Source organism: Somniosus microcephalus, unplaced genomic scaffold (genome assembly GCF_052327205.1).
Source record: "Somniosus microcephalus isolate GS21.2 unplaced genomic scaffold, FLI_Smic_1.0 unresolved_chr1, whole genome shotgun sequence".
NCBI classification, from domain to species: Eukaryota; Metazoa; Chordata; class Chondrichthyes; order Squaliformes; family Somniosidae; genus Somniosus; species Somniosus microcephalus.
Genome location: NW_028225179.1, coordinates 144,243,940 through 144,257,548, shown reverse-complemented (window position 1 = coordinate 144,257,548; position 13,609 = coordinate 144,243,940). Strand labels below are relative to the sequence as shown.

The 13,609-nt window shown below is 51.0% G+C and overlaps 1 protein-coding gene across 1 annotated transcript in view; it reads left to right on the top strand.

Annotated features, from left to right (window-relative positions):
* The window catches only part of LOC147096178 (uncharacterized), a 66,935-nt gene that overhangs the window by 27,686 nt on the left and 25,640 nt on the right, over positions 1-13,609 (top strand). The window contains 3 exon segments of the mRNA XM_085975048.1: positions 2,163-2,252; positions 6,685-6,756; positions 12,816-12,905. Of these exon segments, the coding sequence (XP_085831174.1) occupies positions 2,163-2,252; positions 6,685-6,756; positions 12,816-12,905 (252 nt within the window).

The following is a 13,609-nucleotide window of genomic DNA, read 5'->3' as shown; positions in this document are numbered from 1 at the left end:
TTAGCCTTAAGAAATATATCTAACTCCTTCTTGAATATATTTAATGAATTGGCCTCAACTGCCTTGTGTGGTAGAGAATTCCACAGGTTCACCACTCTCTGGGTGAAGAAATTCCTCCTCATCTCTGTCCTAAATGGCTTACCCATTATCCTTAGACTGTGACCCCTGGTTCTGGACTCCCCTGCCATCGGGAACATCCTTCCTGCATCTAGTCTGCCTAGTCCTGTTACAATTTTATAAGTTTCAATGAGATCCCCTCTCATTCTTCTAAACTCCAGCGAGTATAAGCCCAATCTCTCCTCATACGTCATTCCTGCCATCCCAGGTATCAGCCTGGTGAATCTTCGCTGCACTCCCTCCATGGCAAGAACATCCTTCCTCAGATAAGGTGACCAAAACTGCACACAATACTCAAGGTGTGGCCTCACCAAGGCCCTGTACAACTGCAGCAAGACATCCTTGTTCCTTGAGAGAGAGCAGGGGAGGGAGTTTTCCCCCGGTGCCCTGGCCAATATTTATCCCTCAACCAACGTCCCTAAAACAGATTAACTGCTCATTTAGCTCATTGCTGTTTATGGGAGCTTGCTGTGCACAAATTGGTTGCTGTGTTTCCCTCCATTACAGCAGTGACATTGCTTCAAGTAGCACTTCATTGGCTGTAAAGTGCTTTGGGACAAAACTAAAAGCCCGATGCATAAAGGTAGCGTGGGTATCTGGGAGTATAGGGGACAATGGAAAGCACCTCATCGTGACCTCAGGACATCCCAAAGCACTTTGCAGCCAATGTGCACACAGTATAGGTCTCGCAAAGACCGAATAGTTCATCTGTTTTTTTTTTTAAATTGCTGTTGGTTGAAGGTAGTAAGTTGGCCAGTACATTGGGAGGGCTTCCTGCTCCTCTTTGAATACTCCCATGGCGTCTTCTAGTGGCAAAATAGGAAAGTCATTGGTTTTTTTTCAGTTGGCAGCTCTCCTCGGTTCATAATTGTTGGAACCCAGAGAGCCCTTGACCCTCGCTGCTGTAGCCACTGAGCATGTTTTCAGTGGTATGATTTGCTCCTGGTCTCGGTGATCTGTTCTCCATCTGACGCAGTTGGGAAGTGGAGATGTTCTGGTGTTTGCATACCGTGAAGGCAGGCAATATTAGAAGGGATGTATGAAATCAGCAGAATTGTAGCTTTGTTCTTATTTCCCCTCCCTCCTCCATGGTTCAGTTGGTAAAGCTGCGAGCCAGCGTGTAACTCAGCCAGGAAGGTCTCGACTTCAATTCCTAGAGTCTGTGACAAATTAACCAATCTCAGCTGGATGGTGTCAAAATTGGCCTGGGTATCCACAGGGTAGATTGGGGGAAGTGCAGAACGATCGGCAAGGCTGCTGCACCTGATTTATTATCTCAATTGCGACGCACCCCGTGATCGAATACTCTGCTGATGTTCCCCGTCTGGGTCACTTGGTTGTGGAAGTGGAGGGTGGCCAATGCACGTTGGTCCTTGGTCATGGCCTGAGTCGACGCCTTCAGGAGAGGAAATAATATTTCAAACAAAAGAATTCTGGGCACCACACTTTAGGAAGGACATGAAGGCTTTGGAGAGGGTGCAGAAGAGATTTATTAGAATGGTTCCAGGGCTGAGGGATTACAGTTGGGTGGATAGGCTGCAGAAGCTGGGGTTCTCCTTTGAGCAGAGAAGGCTAAGAGGAGATTTGATAGAGGTGTTTAAAATCATGAAGCGTTTAGACAGAGAGAAACTATTCTCAGCGGCTGAAGGGTCGGTAACCAGAGGCCACAGAATTAAGATGATTGGCAAAAGAACCTGGGGCGACATGAGGAAAAGCGTTTTTACGCAACAGCTGGTTAGGATTTGGAATGCACTGCCTGATAGGGTGGTGGATACAGATTCACTGGTAGCCCTCAAAAGGGAATTGGATAAATACTTGAAGGAGAATACATTGCAGGGATATGGGGAAAGAGCGGAGGGGGGAGTGGGACTAACCGGATTGCTCTTCGAAAGAGCCGGCGCAGACTTGATGGGCCGACTGGCCTCCTGTGCTGTATTATTCAATGAAATATGAAGTCCCGCTGATCTTGGGAATTCTCCTTGCTCCGCAGATCACTCACTCACACTCTCTCTCTCTCTCTCTCTCTCTCTTTCTCTTCTCCACAGCTGGCATTGCAGCAGGTGCTAACACTGAGGAGGAATCCACGCAGCTGTTCGCCTGTCACTCTCCCACCTTCAACAAAGAGCCTTTCAAGGGTAAGCCAGGCATTACAGCGTTTACACTGTCCACAGGCTTTCAGTAACTTGCAGCAGAGAAATGTGTCTTGGCTGCGTTTGTGTCGTTCTGTCACTTAAGATAATGGGGGAGAAATTGGGTGAGTAGCGCCACCTGTTAGTGCCTAAAGAGGCAGTCAGTGGCTGTAGCGCCACTGGCTGCGTCTCCCGCGATATTCAGTGGGGGCGCTAATGGTGGCGTTAGGCATTTGCGCTGCGCCACCACCGATGACGTCATCAGTGTGCGCAGCGCCCCATTCGTGCCCCGTTCGCGATATTTGGTAGCGAACGCCGCAGTTGCGCCGCTCGCTACCCGCGCCCGGTTCACGGGGCCTTACTGTGCTGGCAGCAGCGCAAGTTAAGGTGGAGGTGTGGGGGCGGCCGCCTGCCAGCACCTCCGTCCCCGACCTCCTAACCACCCCACCCCCCCCCCCCCGCGGCATTGCCGGCTGTTTCCCGAGAGCCCGGCACTTCTCCTTGGTGCCAGGCTCATTTGCCGGCACTCGCGAGCGGGGATCGCGCTGTTGCAGGCACCTCCCCCTTAACAGTGGGAGGAAGGCCTGCAGTACCGCAGCGTGCCGTGCCGCAGCGTGTGGCGCTGCGGCACGTTGCGCTGCGATATTCAGTTTCATCGCCCTAAGAGGAACACGGAGCGCCTCGAGCCTCGCCCCGTGTCCCTCGAGCAGCAATGAAACTGAATATCTGAAGATCGCTAAAGCCTCGAATGCTGCGCTAGATCCTGCGCTCAGGCGACTTTTGCGCCACTTTGGCGCCCCAACCCAATTTCTAGGCCACTAGCTCCAAGGAGAGATACCAATTATTTAAGAGTCTAACAGATAGAGGAGCTCAGTTCAAAGTCTTCTGCAGATCAAAAGGAGGACGTACTTTTATACAGCGCCTTTTATGACCTCAGGAAGCAAAGTGTAATCACTTGTAATGTAGGGAACGCAGCAGCCAATTTGCGTACAGAAATCTCCCACAAACAGCAATGTGTTAGTGGCCAGATAATTTTTTTTTTATGTGTTGGATGAGGGATCAATATTGACCAGGACACCGGGGAGAACTTCCCTACTCCTCTTCGAAAGAGCGCCGTGGGATCTTTTGCGTCCACCTTAAAGAGCAGACGGGGCCTCGGTTTAACGTCTCAATCCAAAGGTGGCACCCCCGACAGTGCAGCAATCCCTCAGTACTGCACTGGAGGGTCATCCTAGATTTTTGTGCTCAAGTCTTTGGAGTGAGACTTGAACCCACGACCTTCTGACTCCGAGACGAGAGTGCTGCCAGTGCAACAATACACCAGAACCAAGAGCAGAAATTGGGCTGCATTTTACAAAGCACTCCCCCTCTCCCCTTCACGCTCTCTCTGGCCTATTAACAGCCTGCTCTGCCTCCTTCCGTGGGGCGGTACATTGACCACATGCTGGACTTGCTGAGCTTTGTCCTCTATACTGAGGAGCTGCCTGCGCATCAGTAGAAAAAGAGAGAAAGAAGGTGTAGAGACAGCTAAACAGGAGAGAGAAAGGTTTAAGACAACAACCCTGATGAAGGGGAGAAGTGAGTGAGGGAAGGCAGAAAAGGAAAGCAAACCACAGAAAGAATGAAAGTAGTTAAGCCTAATCTCACAAGCAACAGATGACAATTCAGTAGTTTCCTTAGCTCAATCTGTGATGCCCGTGTCTCCACCAAGTCACTTAAGGTCTTGCATCCCTGTCGTTCACACTTCCACTGCCTCAAGTTTGAGGGCCACAGGTTCAAACACACCTGGCTGATTGTCCATCACCAGGTCTGGCTTTCACATCTTGAGCTTTCCTCTGCAGGGTCAATTCCTCTTACTCTCCAGCATCATCCTGGAGGTTATGGATGATCCCAGACTCCTCCATGGCCAATCGCCTTGTCCAGTATCCTGCCAAGTGCAAGGAGCTTAATAGACTTTTGATCTCTTAAGGTTGCGATTACCACCTCAGCTGCCACTACATTCCCCTCCCTTGGCGTCAACCCCCACCCCCCCCGATTCCCAGCTCCTTGCTCATTCATGTCCTGTCTCCTTATCATTATATAGCTTCTCCTCTGGTCCTCATTGGACTCTCTTCCTCCAATGGGACTCAATTCCTGCTCTCTCACCAGCCTCTCCACCCAACCCCTGATCACTCCATTGTATTTCCTTGCCCCAATGCTCCTTGACATTGCTTTGCACAAACTCTATCCCCTTCTTCAAAACTGCTATCTGAAGAAGCCCACCCTGAACCACCCTATTCTCTCGACCCATCGCCATGTCTCCAACATTTTTCGTTTCTAGTACTTTAAATGCATAGTCATTATCCAGTTCCACGCTTACCTCTCCCATGATTCTGTGTGAATCCCTTCAGTTTGGATTCCACTGTGGCCACAACACTGAGACTACTCTGGTCCTGGTCACCAGGGATGGCAACTTTTGCACTTGTGATCCTAGTACATGATCCCTCTTTATTCTCCTTGAGCACTTTTGGCGATATGACAAATTGAGCCATTTCATCTTCCACCCCTGTCTCTTGGTGTCCCTTGGCATTGCTTCACTCTTCCATTGTCTGACCAATGCACATTTACAACAATCACTTCTCCTGTCCCAATACAGTCATCTCCAAACTGTCCCAGGGTTCTGCCTTTAGTCCCCTTTTAAATCCTGGTTTACACTTTACTATTCAACAACATTGTCCATAGGCATTTGGTCACTTTCCCGGTGTATGCTGCTGAAATCCAGCTCTTGTTAGTCCAACTCGAACTGGAATTTTTTGAGGATGTAACTGGTAGAGTAGATAAGGGACAACCAGTGGATGTGGTGTATTTGGACTTTCAGAAGGCTTTCGATAAGGTCCCGCATAAGAGATTAGCGTGTAAAGTTAAAGCACATGGGATTGGGGGTAAGGTACGGACTTGGATAGAGAACTGGTTGGCAGACAGGAAGCAAAGAGTTGGAATAAACTGGTCTTTTTCCGAGTGGCAGGCAGTGACTAGTGCTAGGACCCCAGCTATTCACAATATATATTAATGATCTAGACGAGGGAACTAGATGTAATATCTCCAAGTTTGCAGACGACACAAAGCTGGGTGGGCATGTGTGCTGTGAGGTGGATGCCGAGAAACTCCAGTTTGATTTGGACAGGTTGGGTGATTGGGCAGATGCAGTATAATGTGGATAAATGCGAGGCTATCCACTTTGGTGGCAAAAACAAGAAGGCAGATTATTATCTGAACGGCAATAGATTGGGAGAAGGGGAAGTGCAACGAGACCTGGGTGTCCTTGTGCACCAGTCGCTGAAGGTAAGCATGCAGGTGCAGCAGGCGGTTAAGAAGGCAAATGGTATGTTGGCCTTCATAGCGAGAGGATTCAAGTACAGGAGCAAGGATGTCTTGCTGCAGTTGTACAGGGCCTTGGTGAGACCACACCTTGAGTATTGTGTGCAGTTTTGGTCGCCTTATCTGAGGAAGGATGTTCTTGCCATGGAAGGAGTGCAGCGAAGATTCACCAGACTGATACCTGGGATGGCAGGAATGACGTATGAGGAGAGATTGGGTCGATTGGGCTTATATTTGCTGGAGTTTAGAAGAATGAGGGGATCTCATTGAAACTTATAAAATTCTGACAGGACTGGACAGACTAGATGCAGGAAGGATGTTCCTGATGGCTGGGAGTCCAGAACCAGGGGTCACAGTCTAAAGATAAGGGGTAAGCCATTTAGGACAGAGATGAGGAGGAATTTCTTCACCCAGAGAGTGATGAACCTGTGGAATTCTCTACCACAAAAGGCAGTTGAGGCCAATTCATTAAATCTATTCAAGAAGGAGTTAGATATATTTCTTAAGGCTAAGGGGATCAAGGGATATGGGGAGAAAGCAGGGACAGGGTACTGAATTTGGATGATCAGCCATGATCTCATTAAATGGCGGAGCAGGCTCAAGGGGCCAAATGGCCGACTCCTGCTCCTATCTTCTATGTTTCTATGTAAAGGATCAGCTGCCAGTTCCTTCAGTTGAACATTGGGAAAACATTGGGATCACCAGGTCATCCCATCAAACATTCTGTCTCCTTTGCTTCTTGTTGCATTTCCCCTACTCCCTCTGCACCTGATCGCTCAGACTGAACTGTGTCCTGTTCAAACTCTGCGCCCTATCCGTCACTGCAATCCCTTATTTTCATCTCCACGGTGTTGTCCAACCTCTGCCGTTACCTCACCCCCATTGCAGAAGAAAGAAAGAAGGACAAGTCAGATCAGCTCAGTTTTGAGTGGGCACAGAACCTGATTTTACTGGAACAGTCGCGCTCTTGCCTTCAGCAACGAGCTGTTAAGAGAAGCCTGAAAAACGCGTACTTTTTTAGTAGGAAGTGATTTGAGCCGTGGACCGAGTCCGATCACGCACCTGCTCTGTTCTCCCACAGGTGGCGCAGAGGAAGAGGCCACGCAGCCATTCACCTTACAGTCTCCAGCTTTCGGCAAAGACCCTTTCAAAAGTAAGATTCGGACAAATGTACCGCCAGCGGAGCTTGTGACTTTGAGCGGAGAGATGCTTTCAGTGTCAGACCTGGGCCCGGATACAGGCCCCTCGTATTCCTCACAGAGAAACTGTTGGATATTTCTGTGGGGTCCGACAGATGCAGGGATGGGATGCAATGGCTTTCGAGTAACCTAGATTCCCACTGGGTGAACCTTCGCAGTGTAGGTTCTGTAATTCAGCCCCAAAATTTCAGTCTTCGAGACAAAATGAGTGCAGCGTAAATTCAGGGATATATCGGGGAGTTTTACCAGCATCTAACCCATAGTGTACACAGCCTTCATGAACAGTGTCAACGTTCTGTGCCATATTCAAACTCAACACACTATCCGTCTGAGAAAATAACCACCTCCTGACGTCTAACCTGGATCTGGCCTTCTACAACTTCGAATTGTGACCCCCTGGTCCTACCTAACCTGTTGAATTGAAATAAACTGTCAGCTGGAACACAATCTATTCTCTTCATTATCTTATACACCTCAATCAGATCCCCCACTAAGTCTACGCTTCTCTCTGGTATAGAGTCCCAACTCTCTTAGCCTATCTTGGTAACTAAGATGCTTTAGACTGAATCAGTCTAGTGGCTCTCCTCTGCACCCTCTCCAAAGCCTATCACCCACCATGTGAGAGAACAAAACTGGACACTGTATTCCAAGTGCGGCCTGACTAAGGTCTTGTACAAGGATAAAACAGTATGCCTCGTCTTGTACTCAATTGTCCTATGGATACATCCCCACACCCTATTTGCTCTAGCTATCGCTACATGACATTGCTCATGTATTTTTAAGGATGTATGCACTAGAATGCCCAAATCTCTTTCTATCTCCACCATCTTTAATGCCTTTCCCTGAAGGGTGTATGAATGTTGAGCATTTGCCCTGCCCACATGCATAATACTTATTTAAGTAATACATAATTTTCCAGTCTTGAGCCCAATCTCCCAACACATTAAGCTCTGCCTGAAGCGGACGAGCATCATCTACAGTTCTAACACTCGCACAGATCTTGGTATCATCTACAAATTTGCAGATTGTGCCCCCAACACCTACATCCAGATCATGAATAAAAAGTTAAGAGCAACGGTCCCAACACTAATCCCTGTGGGACACCACTGGTGACCGGTCTCCAAACAGATCCAAATCCATCTAGAATTATTTTTGCCTACGTCCTGGCAGCCAGTACTGAATCCAGCTCAATATATTACCACTAATACCAGAGGCTTCAATCTTCTAGAGAAGCCTCTTATGTGGTACCTTATCAAAAGCTTTTTGGAAATCTGAGTAGACAATGTCTACTGGACTTCCCTCATCCACCAACTTTGTAACTTCTTCAAAATATAGAATTAGATTTGTAAGACGTGGGCCTAGAAATCTAGAAATTCAGTATAGCCACATTTGGGGCGCTACAGCATGGCGTTCGCTAACTTTTGCGCCCGGCGCAACTTCGCGCCACCTTCGCCGATATTCAGTTGCATCGCCCCAAGAGGTTGCTGCTGCGCTAAAGCAGGCGATGCACGACTATCATTAGGCGCTAAGCCGGCGATCCGGGGCGCAAACACCGAAGGCGGGCGCAGCGCAGGTGCGGCGAGTTGCTCATTGAGGGCAGACAGTCAGGCGCCGGTCAGCACTTAAAGGGGGAGGGTGGAATTGCTTGGCTGCCACGCCCTGCACACTGTAGCCCTAAGGCAAGGCCTGAACACTGCTTCTGGAACAGCTCCACGCCCAGGAGAATGGAGAAGGCCAGGGAGAGAGCGTAGCACTTCGGCAAGGGTGACCTGAGGCTGCTGGTTGGCGCAGTGGACCGCAGGCGCCATATCCTCTTCCCTGAGGGTGGCAGGAGGCCGCTGCCCTCCGAATATCGGAAAGCATGGAGGGATGTGGCAAACAGGGTCACGTCCAACAGCGTGGTTGGCAGGACACCAACCCAGTGCCGGAAAAAATTCAACGACCTCACTCGGGTTGTCGGGGTGAGTACCCTTTCCAGTATCCTCCTCATCCCTGCATGTGCGCCTCACTTTATGGCCAAACAGGTCTGAAAGCCCTAATGGCCAGCCCTCATCCAGCAGCTATGGGACTGTCATGAAAAGCACTTGCGCAATCAGGACTTTAGACACTGTCAGCGCTATTCGACCATGGGAGGCAGTGCGGGCAAGATCATGGCTTGACACTGTACTTAGAGGCGGTCCTTTCTCTTGCAGGCCAAGCTGGCGCACAACAAGACAGCAGCGACAGACCGGGGGAGGCCGTCGTGACCTGAAACAGCTGAGCGACCTCGAGCAGCGAGTGGAGCGGATCATGGCAGGCCGGCTGAGTGGCCCCGTCGCCACTGGAGATGCTGACCCTGTTCTGGGCACCAATGGTAAGGTCATCACCTTTTTGACCTCTCCCTTTCCACTTGCGCCTCACACCAGCATCCTTTGCCACTATCGAACCAATGCAGTGCACAGCAGCACTCATGCCTCCCTCGCTGCCGCCCTGTCCTCACTCTAAAGCAACTCTTGTGCCTCCCTGCTTTCAGATGGTGACTCGCCAGGTGAGGAGGCGGCCCCTCAAGCTGGCACTGTGTCCAAGTCAGACATGGAGGAGGAGGAAGAGGAAGCCAGCCCATCAGGGAAACCCTCAGCCGAGGCAGCCCATGGCAATGATGGTGACACGTCTTCCCTGGAGGGGAGCAGGGGGGAAGGGTCGGAGGATAGTGAAGCTCCGGGGACCAGCGGGCTGCAGCAACGCGGGAGGGGTGGGGAAGCTCGGCGGCCTTCTCCCCGGAGGGCGAGTGCGGCCTCCAGTCCTGCTATGGTGAGCGCAGAGGAGGTGCGGCTCCTAGCGGAAATGGACGCCCAGGCTGAGCGCAGGCACACTGAGCTCATGGCTGCAGTGGCAAGGATGCCTGACTCCATAGAGTCACTGGCAAGGAGTGTGCAGGAATTCGGGGCAGGCCAGGAGTCTGCAACAATTCAGCGCAGCACAGGCCAGGAGTCTGCAACAATTCAGTGCAGCACAGGCCAGGAGTCTGCAGGACATCGCGGCAGCACAGGCTAGGAGTCAGCAGGACTTCGCTGCTTCACAGGCGGCTTCTAGCCAAGTGCTCAGTCGTGCCGTGCATTCACTGGCTGCTGTCATGCAGACACAGACCAGGGCCACACGGGCACTAACTGCTCCCACACTCGCTGGATCGGCCAGGCATCGCCGGGGCACTCGCTGTGCCGCAGCAGCCCAGCAGTCTGTGCTTCAGCAGATTGCTGCGCATGCTGCAGTGCTGGCCCGTGCGCGTGCCAATGTATCAGCCGACCAGGGAGTGCCTGTGATCTGTTAGGTTGGCAGCATTCCTGCAGCCAACACTGTCACTCCTCCATTGCAGCTGCCACCAGCTGTTGGACAGACTGCTGCCGCCCAAGCAGAGTTGGAGCAGTCAGCAGCCGGCCCCTCCAGGCCCAGAGCTGGTCCAGGCCGACCCCCAAGGGCATCTGCCGTCTCACCATCTGACCCTCAGCAGCCTACCCCCAGCCTTGCTGCAGCCACTGGGGTCCCATTGAGGAGGAGCTGCAGGGCGGGTAGGGGCCAGTCATGGAAGCGAAACAGATCACCCTCGCAGGGGAAAAAGTAGAAGGTATGGCCAAATGTTTTGTTTTACTTATAAAAGCCGAGACTGGTGTATTTGTTTCATATTTAAAGGCTGAGACTGGTATATTTGTTCTCCTTGTAAAGGCCGAGACTGGTGTATTTGTGTTTTTGGGGGGGGTTTCTCTCCATTAGTTTGTCATGTGGGAAGGGCACAGAGGTATCATAGTAAAAAAATTTCTTAAATCGCACTGTCCATGCTTTCTTTTGGAAGTCCTGGTTGCCCTGCTCGGCTGAGGGCTTGTGGAGCGGCTACATTCATCTTCTGCCATTGGCAGAAGCCATTCCCTGAGAGGGGGCCTAGAACCGACTTGCAATAAGCCGCCGACGGGCGGCCCTTGCACTTTCTGCCTCCCTCCTATGCTGGTCCTCCTCCTCCTCCTCTGGTGGTCCTCCAATGTCTGCTGGCAGTGGCTGAGTCCTGCGGATAGCCAGGTTGTGCAGCATGCAGCACACGACAACGAAATGGGAGACTCGCTCAGGCGAGTACTGTAAGGCTCCCCCGGAACGATCCAGACAGCGGAACCGTTGCTTCAGCACGCCGATTGTTTGCTCAATGATGTTCCTGGTTGCTTGATGGCTCTCATTGTATCCCTCTTCAGCAGGGGTGCTGGGCGCACGGAGCGGGGTCAGCAGCCAGGTGCACAAAGGATAGCCTTTGTCCCCGAGAAGCCATCCTCGTGGGTGAGGTTGGGCCTCGAACATATCTGCCACAGAAGTCTGGCGCAAGATGAAGGCATCGTGGCTGCTGCCTGGAAAGCGGGCATTGACAGCTAGGATGAGCTGCCTGTGGTCACACACCAACTGCACATTGAGCGAATGGTAGCCCTTCCGGTTGCGGTAATCCTCGGCATTCTCTAGAGGTGCCCGCAAAGCCACATGCGTGCAGTCAATGGCGCCCTGCACCATGGGGAAGCCTGCTAATGCTGCAAAGCCCATTGAACGCTGTTGCTGCTTGTCAACGGTCATGGGGAAGGAGATGAACTGACGTCTCCTTCTGAAAAGGGCATTGGTCACCTGGCGGATGCAGCAATGTACCGCAAACTGGGAGATGTTGGAAATGTCCCCAGTAGCGGATTGGAAGGAGCCGGTGGCATAGAAGTTGAGAGCCACCGTCACCTTCACTGCCACCGACAGAAATGTCCTGCTCCTCAGCTGTGGCTGCAGATCTCCGCGAAGCAGGTGGCAGATCTCTGTGACCACCGCCCTTCTGAATCGCAGCCTCCGAACACACTGCTCCTCAGACATGTTCAGATATGAGAACTGCTGGCGGTATACCCTGGGTGGGTAAGGCCTCCTTTGCCGACGCCTGTTGCCCCTTCTCCGTCTGGCCATGACTGGCACTCTCTCACGGCGTCTCTGAGCCCTTTGAATGCAATGGAGAAGCCCAACGTTTCCACCCATTGCAGCCCCCATTATATGTTTCCAATCAATGCTATGACTCTGAAGTTAAAGACAAGTGCAAAGCTGTGGCCTGAAGTCACAAGTACCTGTGCGAGTGTTGAGCCAAACCAGAAAGCTCTCTACCTTTGTCTCTCTCCAAAGATCTGTCTCTCACAAAGAAGGAGTGGTGCAAAATGGCTGCCATTTATACTGCAGGAGGAGTCCCCTTTAATTAGCGCGCCCCGCAGCGACTGGAACCGTTCCCCTCTACCAGGCCGGCGCCACTGAATTTCCGGTTTGGGGCGCACAAAGGGCGTTGCACCATGAAATGACGTCAGGATCTGCGCGCGCAGCTGAGCGCGCGCAAAGGTTTTGCGCCGCCGCTAAATCTTAACTGAAGTTCGCGAGAGGCGCAGATCGCGCTGCGCCCGGGCGCTAGCCGCTTAGCACCCCACTTCTCCTCCTCCTAAGGCGCTAGCGGCTGGCGCAAACAACTGAATTTCTAGGCCATGATCTTTTTATGAAGCCATGTTGGATGTCCCTAATATGTCCCTCTCTATCCAAGTGTTCATATATTGCATCCCTAATGATTCCTTGAAGCATCTTGCCTATTACTGATGTTAAACAAATGGGCCTGTAGTTACCCGGGTCTGTCTTGTCACCTTTTTTAAAGATGGGGACTACATTAGCCTCCTTCCAGTCTATAGGAACCATTCCAGAGTGCAGTGAGCTACTAAAAATACAGGCTAGGGGTTGGCACAGCACATGCCCCATCTCCCCGAGGACTCTCAGGTGGATATCAACTGGCCCGGCTGCCCTATCTACTTTCAAGTTCTTAATTCTTTCTAAAGCAATATGTTCATTTATGTTAATACTAGTTTTGATAGCAACATTATTGAATTCTAATAGTTGAGCATCATCTTCAAGGGTGAAGACCGATGCAAAGTGTACATTTTAGTAGGAAGTGATTTGAGCTGCGGACTGAGTCCGATCACGCACCTGCTCTGTTCTTTCACAGGTGGCGCTGCGGCAGCGAGCAGCACACAGGAAGAGGCCACGCAGCCATTCATCTTTCAGTCTCCAACTTTCGGCAAAGACCCTTTCAAAAGTAAGATTGGGACAAATGTTCCCATAGTGGAGTTTGTGCCTTTGAGCTGAGATGCTTTCAGTGTCAGACCTGGGCCCAGAAACGAGCCCCTCGTATTCCTCGCAGAGAGACCGTCGGATGGGGGGATGGGATGAAATGATTATGGGGTGCACTCTAGTTTCACACTGGGTGCAACCTTCACAGTGTGGGTTCTGTAATTCAACCCCAAATTGTCAGTCTTTGAGATGAGAGTGCAGCGTAAATGGAAATAACCCTGCAGTATGACAGGCGTTCAGGGTTATAGCCTCTTGATGGGTAATTGTTGGGGAGTTTTACTCAGAATCTAACCCAGAGCGTACACAACCTTCATGAACTGTGCCAAAGTTCTGTGTCCTGTTCAAAATCAACACCCTATCCATCGCCACAATCCCTTTCTTCTATCTCAGTGTTTTCCCCCTCTGCTGTTACCTCATCTTCACTGTAAAAGAAAGAAAGGACTTTATATTTACAGTGTCTTCCGTGACCTCAGGTCATCACATAGCGCTTGACAGCCAATTAAATACTTTTTGTAGTATAGTCACCACTGTTGTAAGTTAGAGAAACGCAGCAACCAATTTGTGTGCACCATGATCCCATAAACACCAGTGTGATGATGACCACATCATCTGTTTTGTAGTGATGTTGGTTGAGAGCTAAATATTGTCCAGGACACCAGGGATAACTCC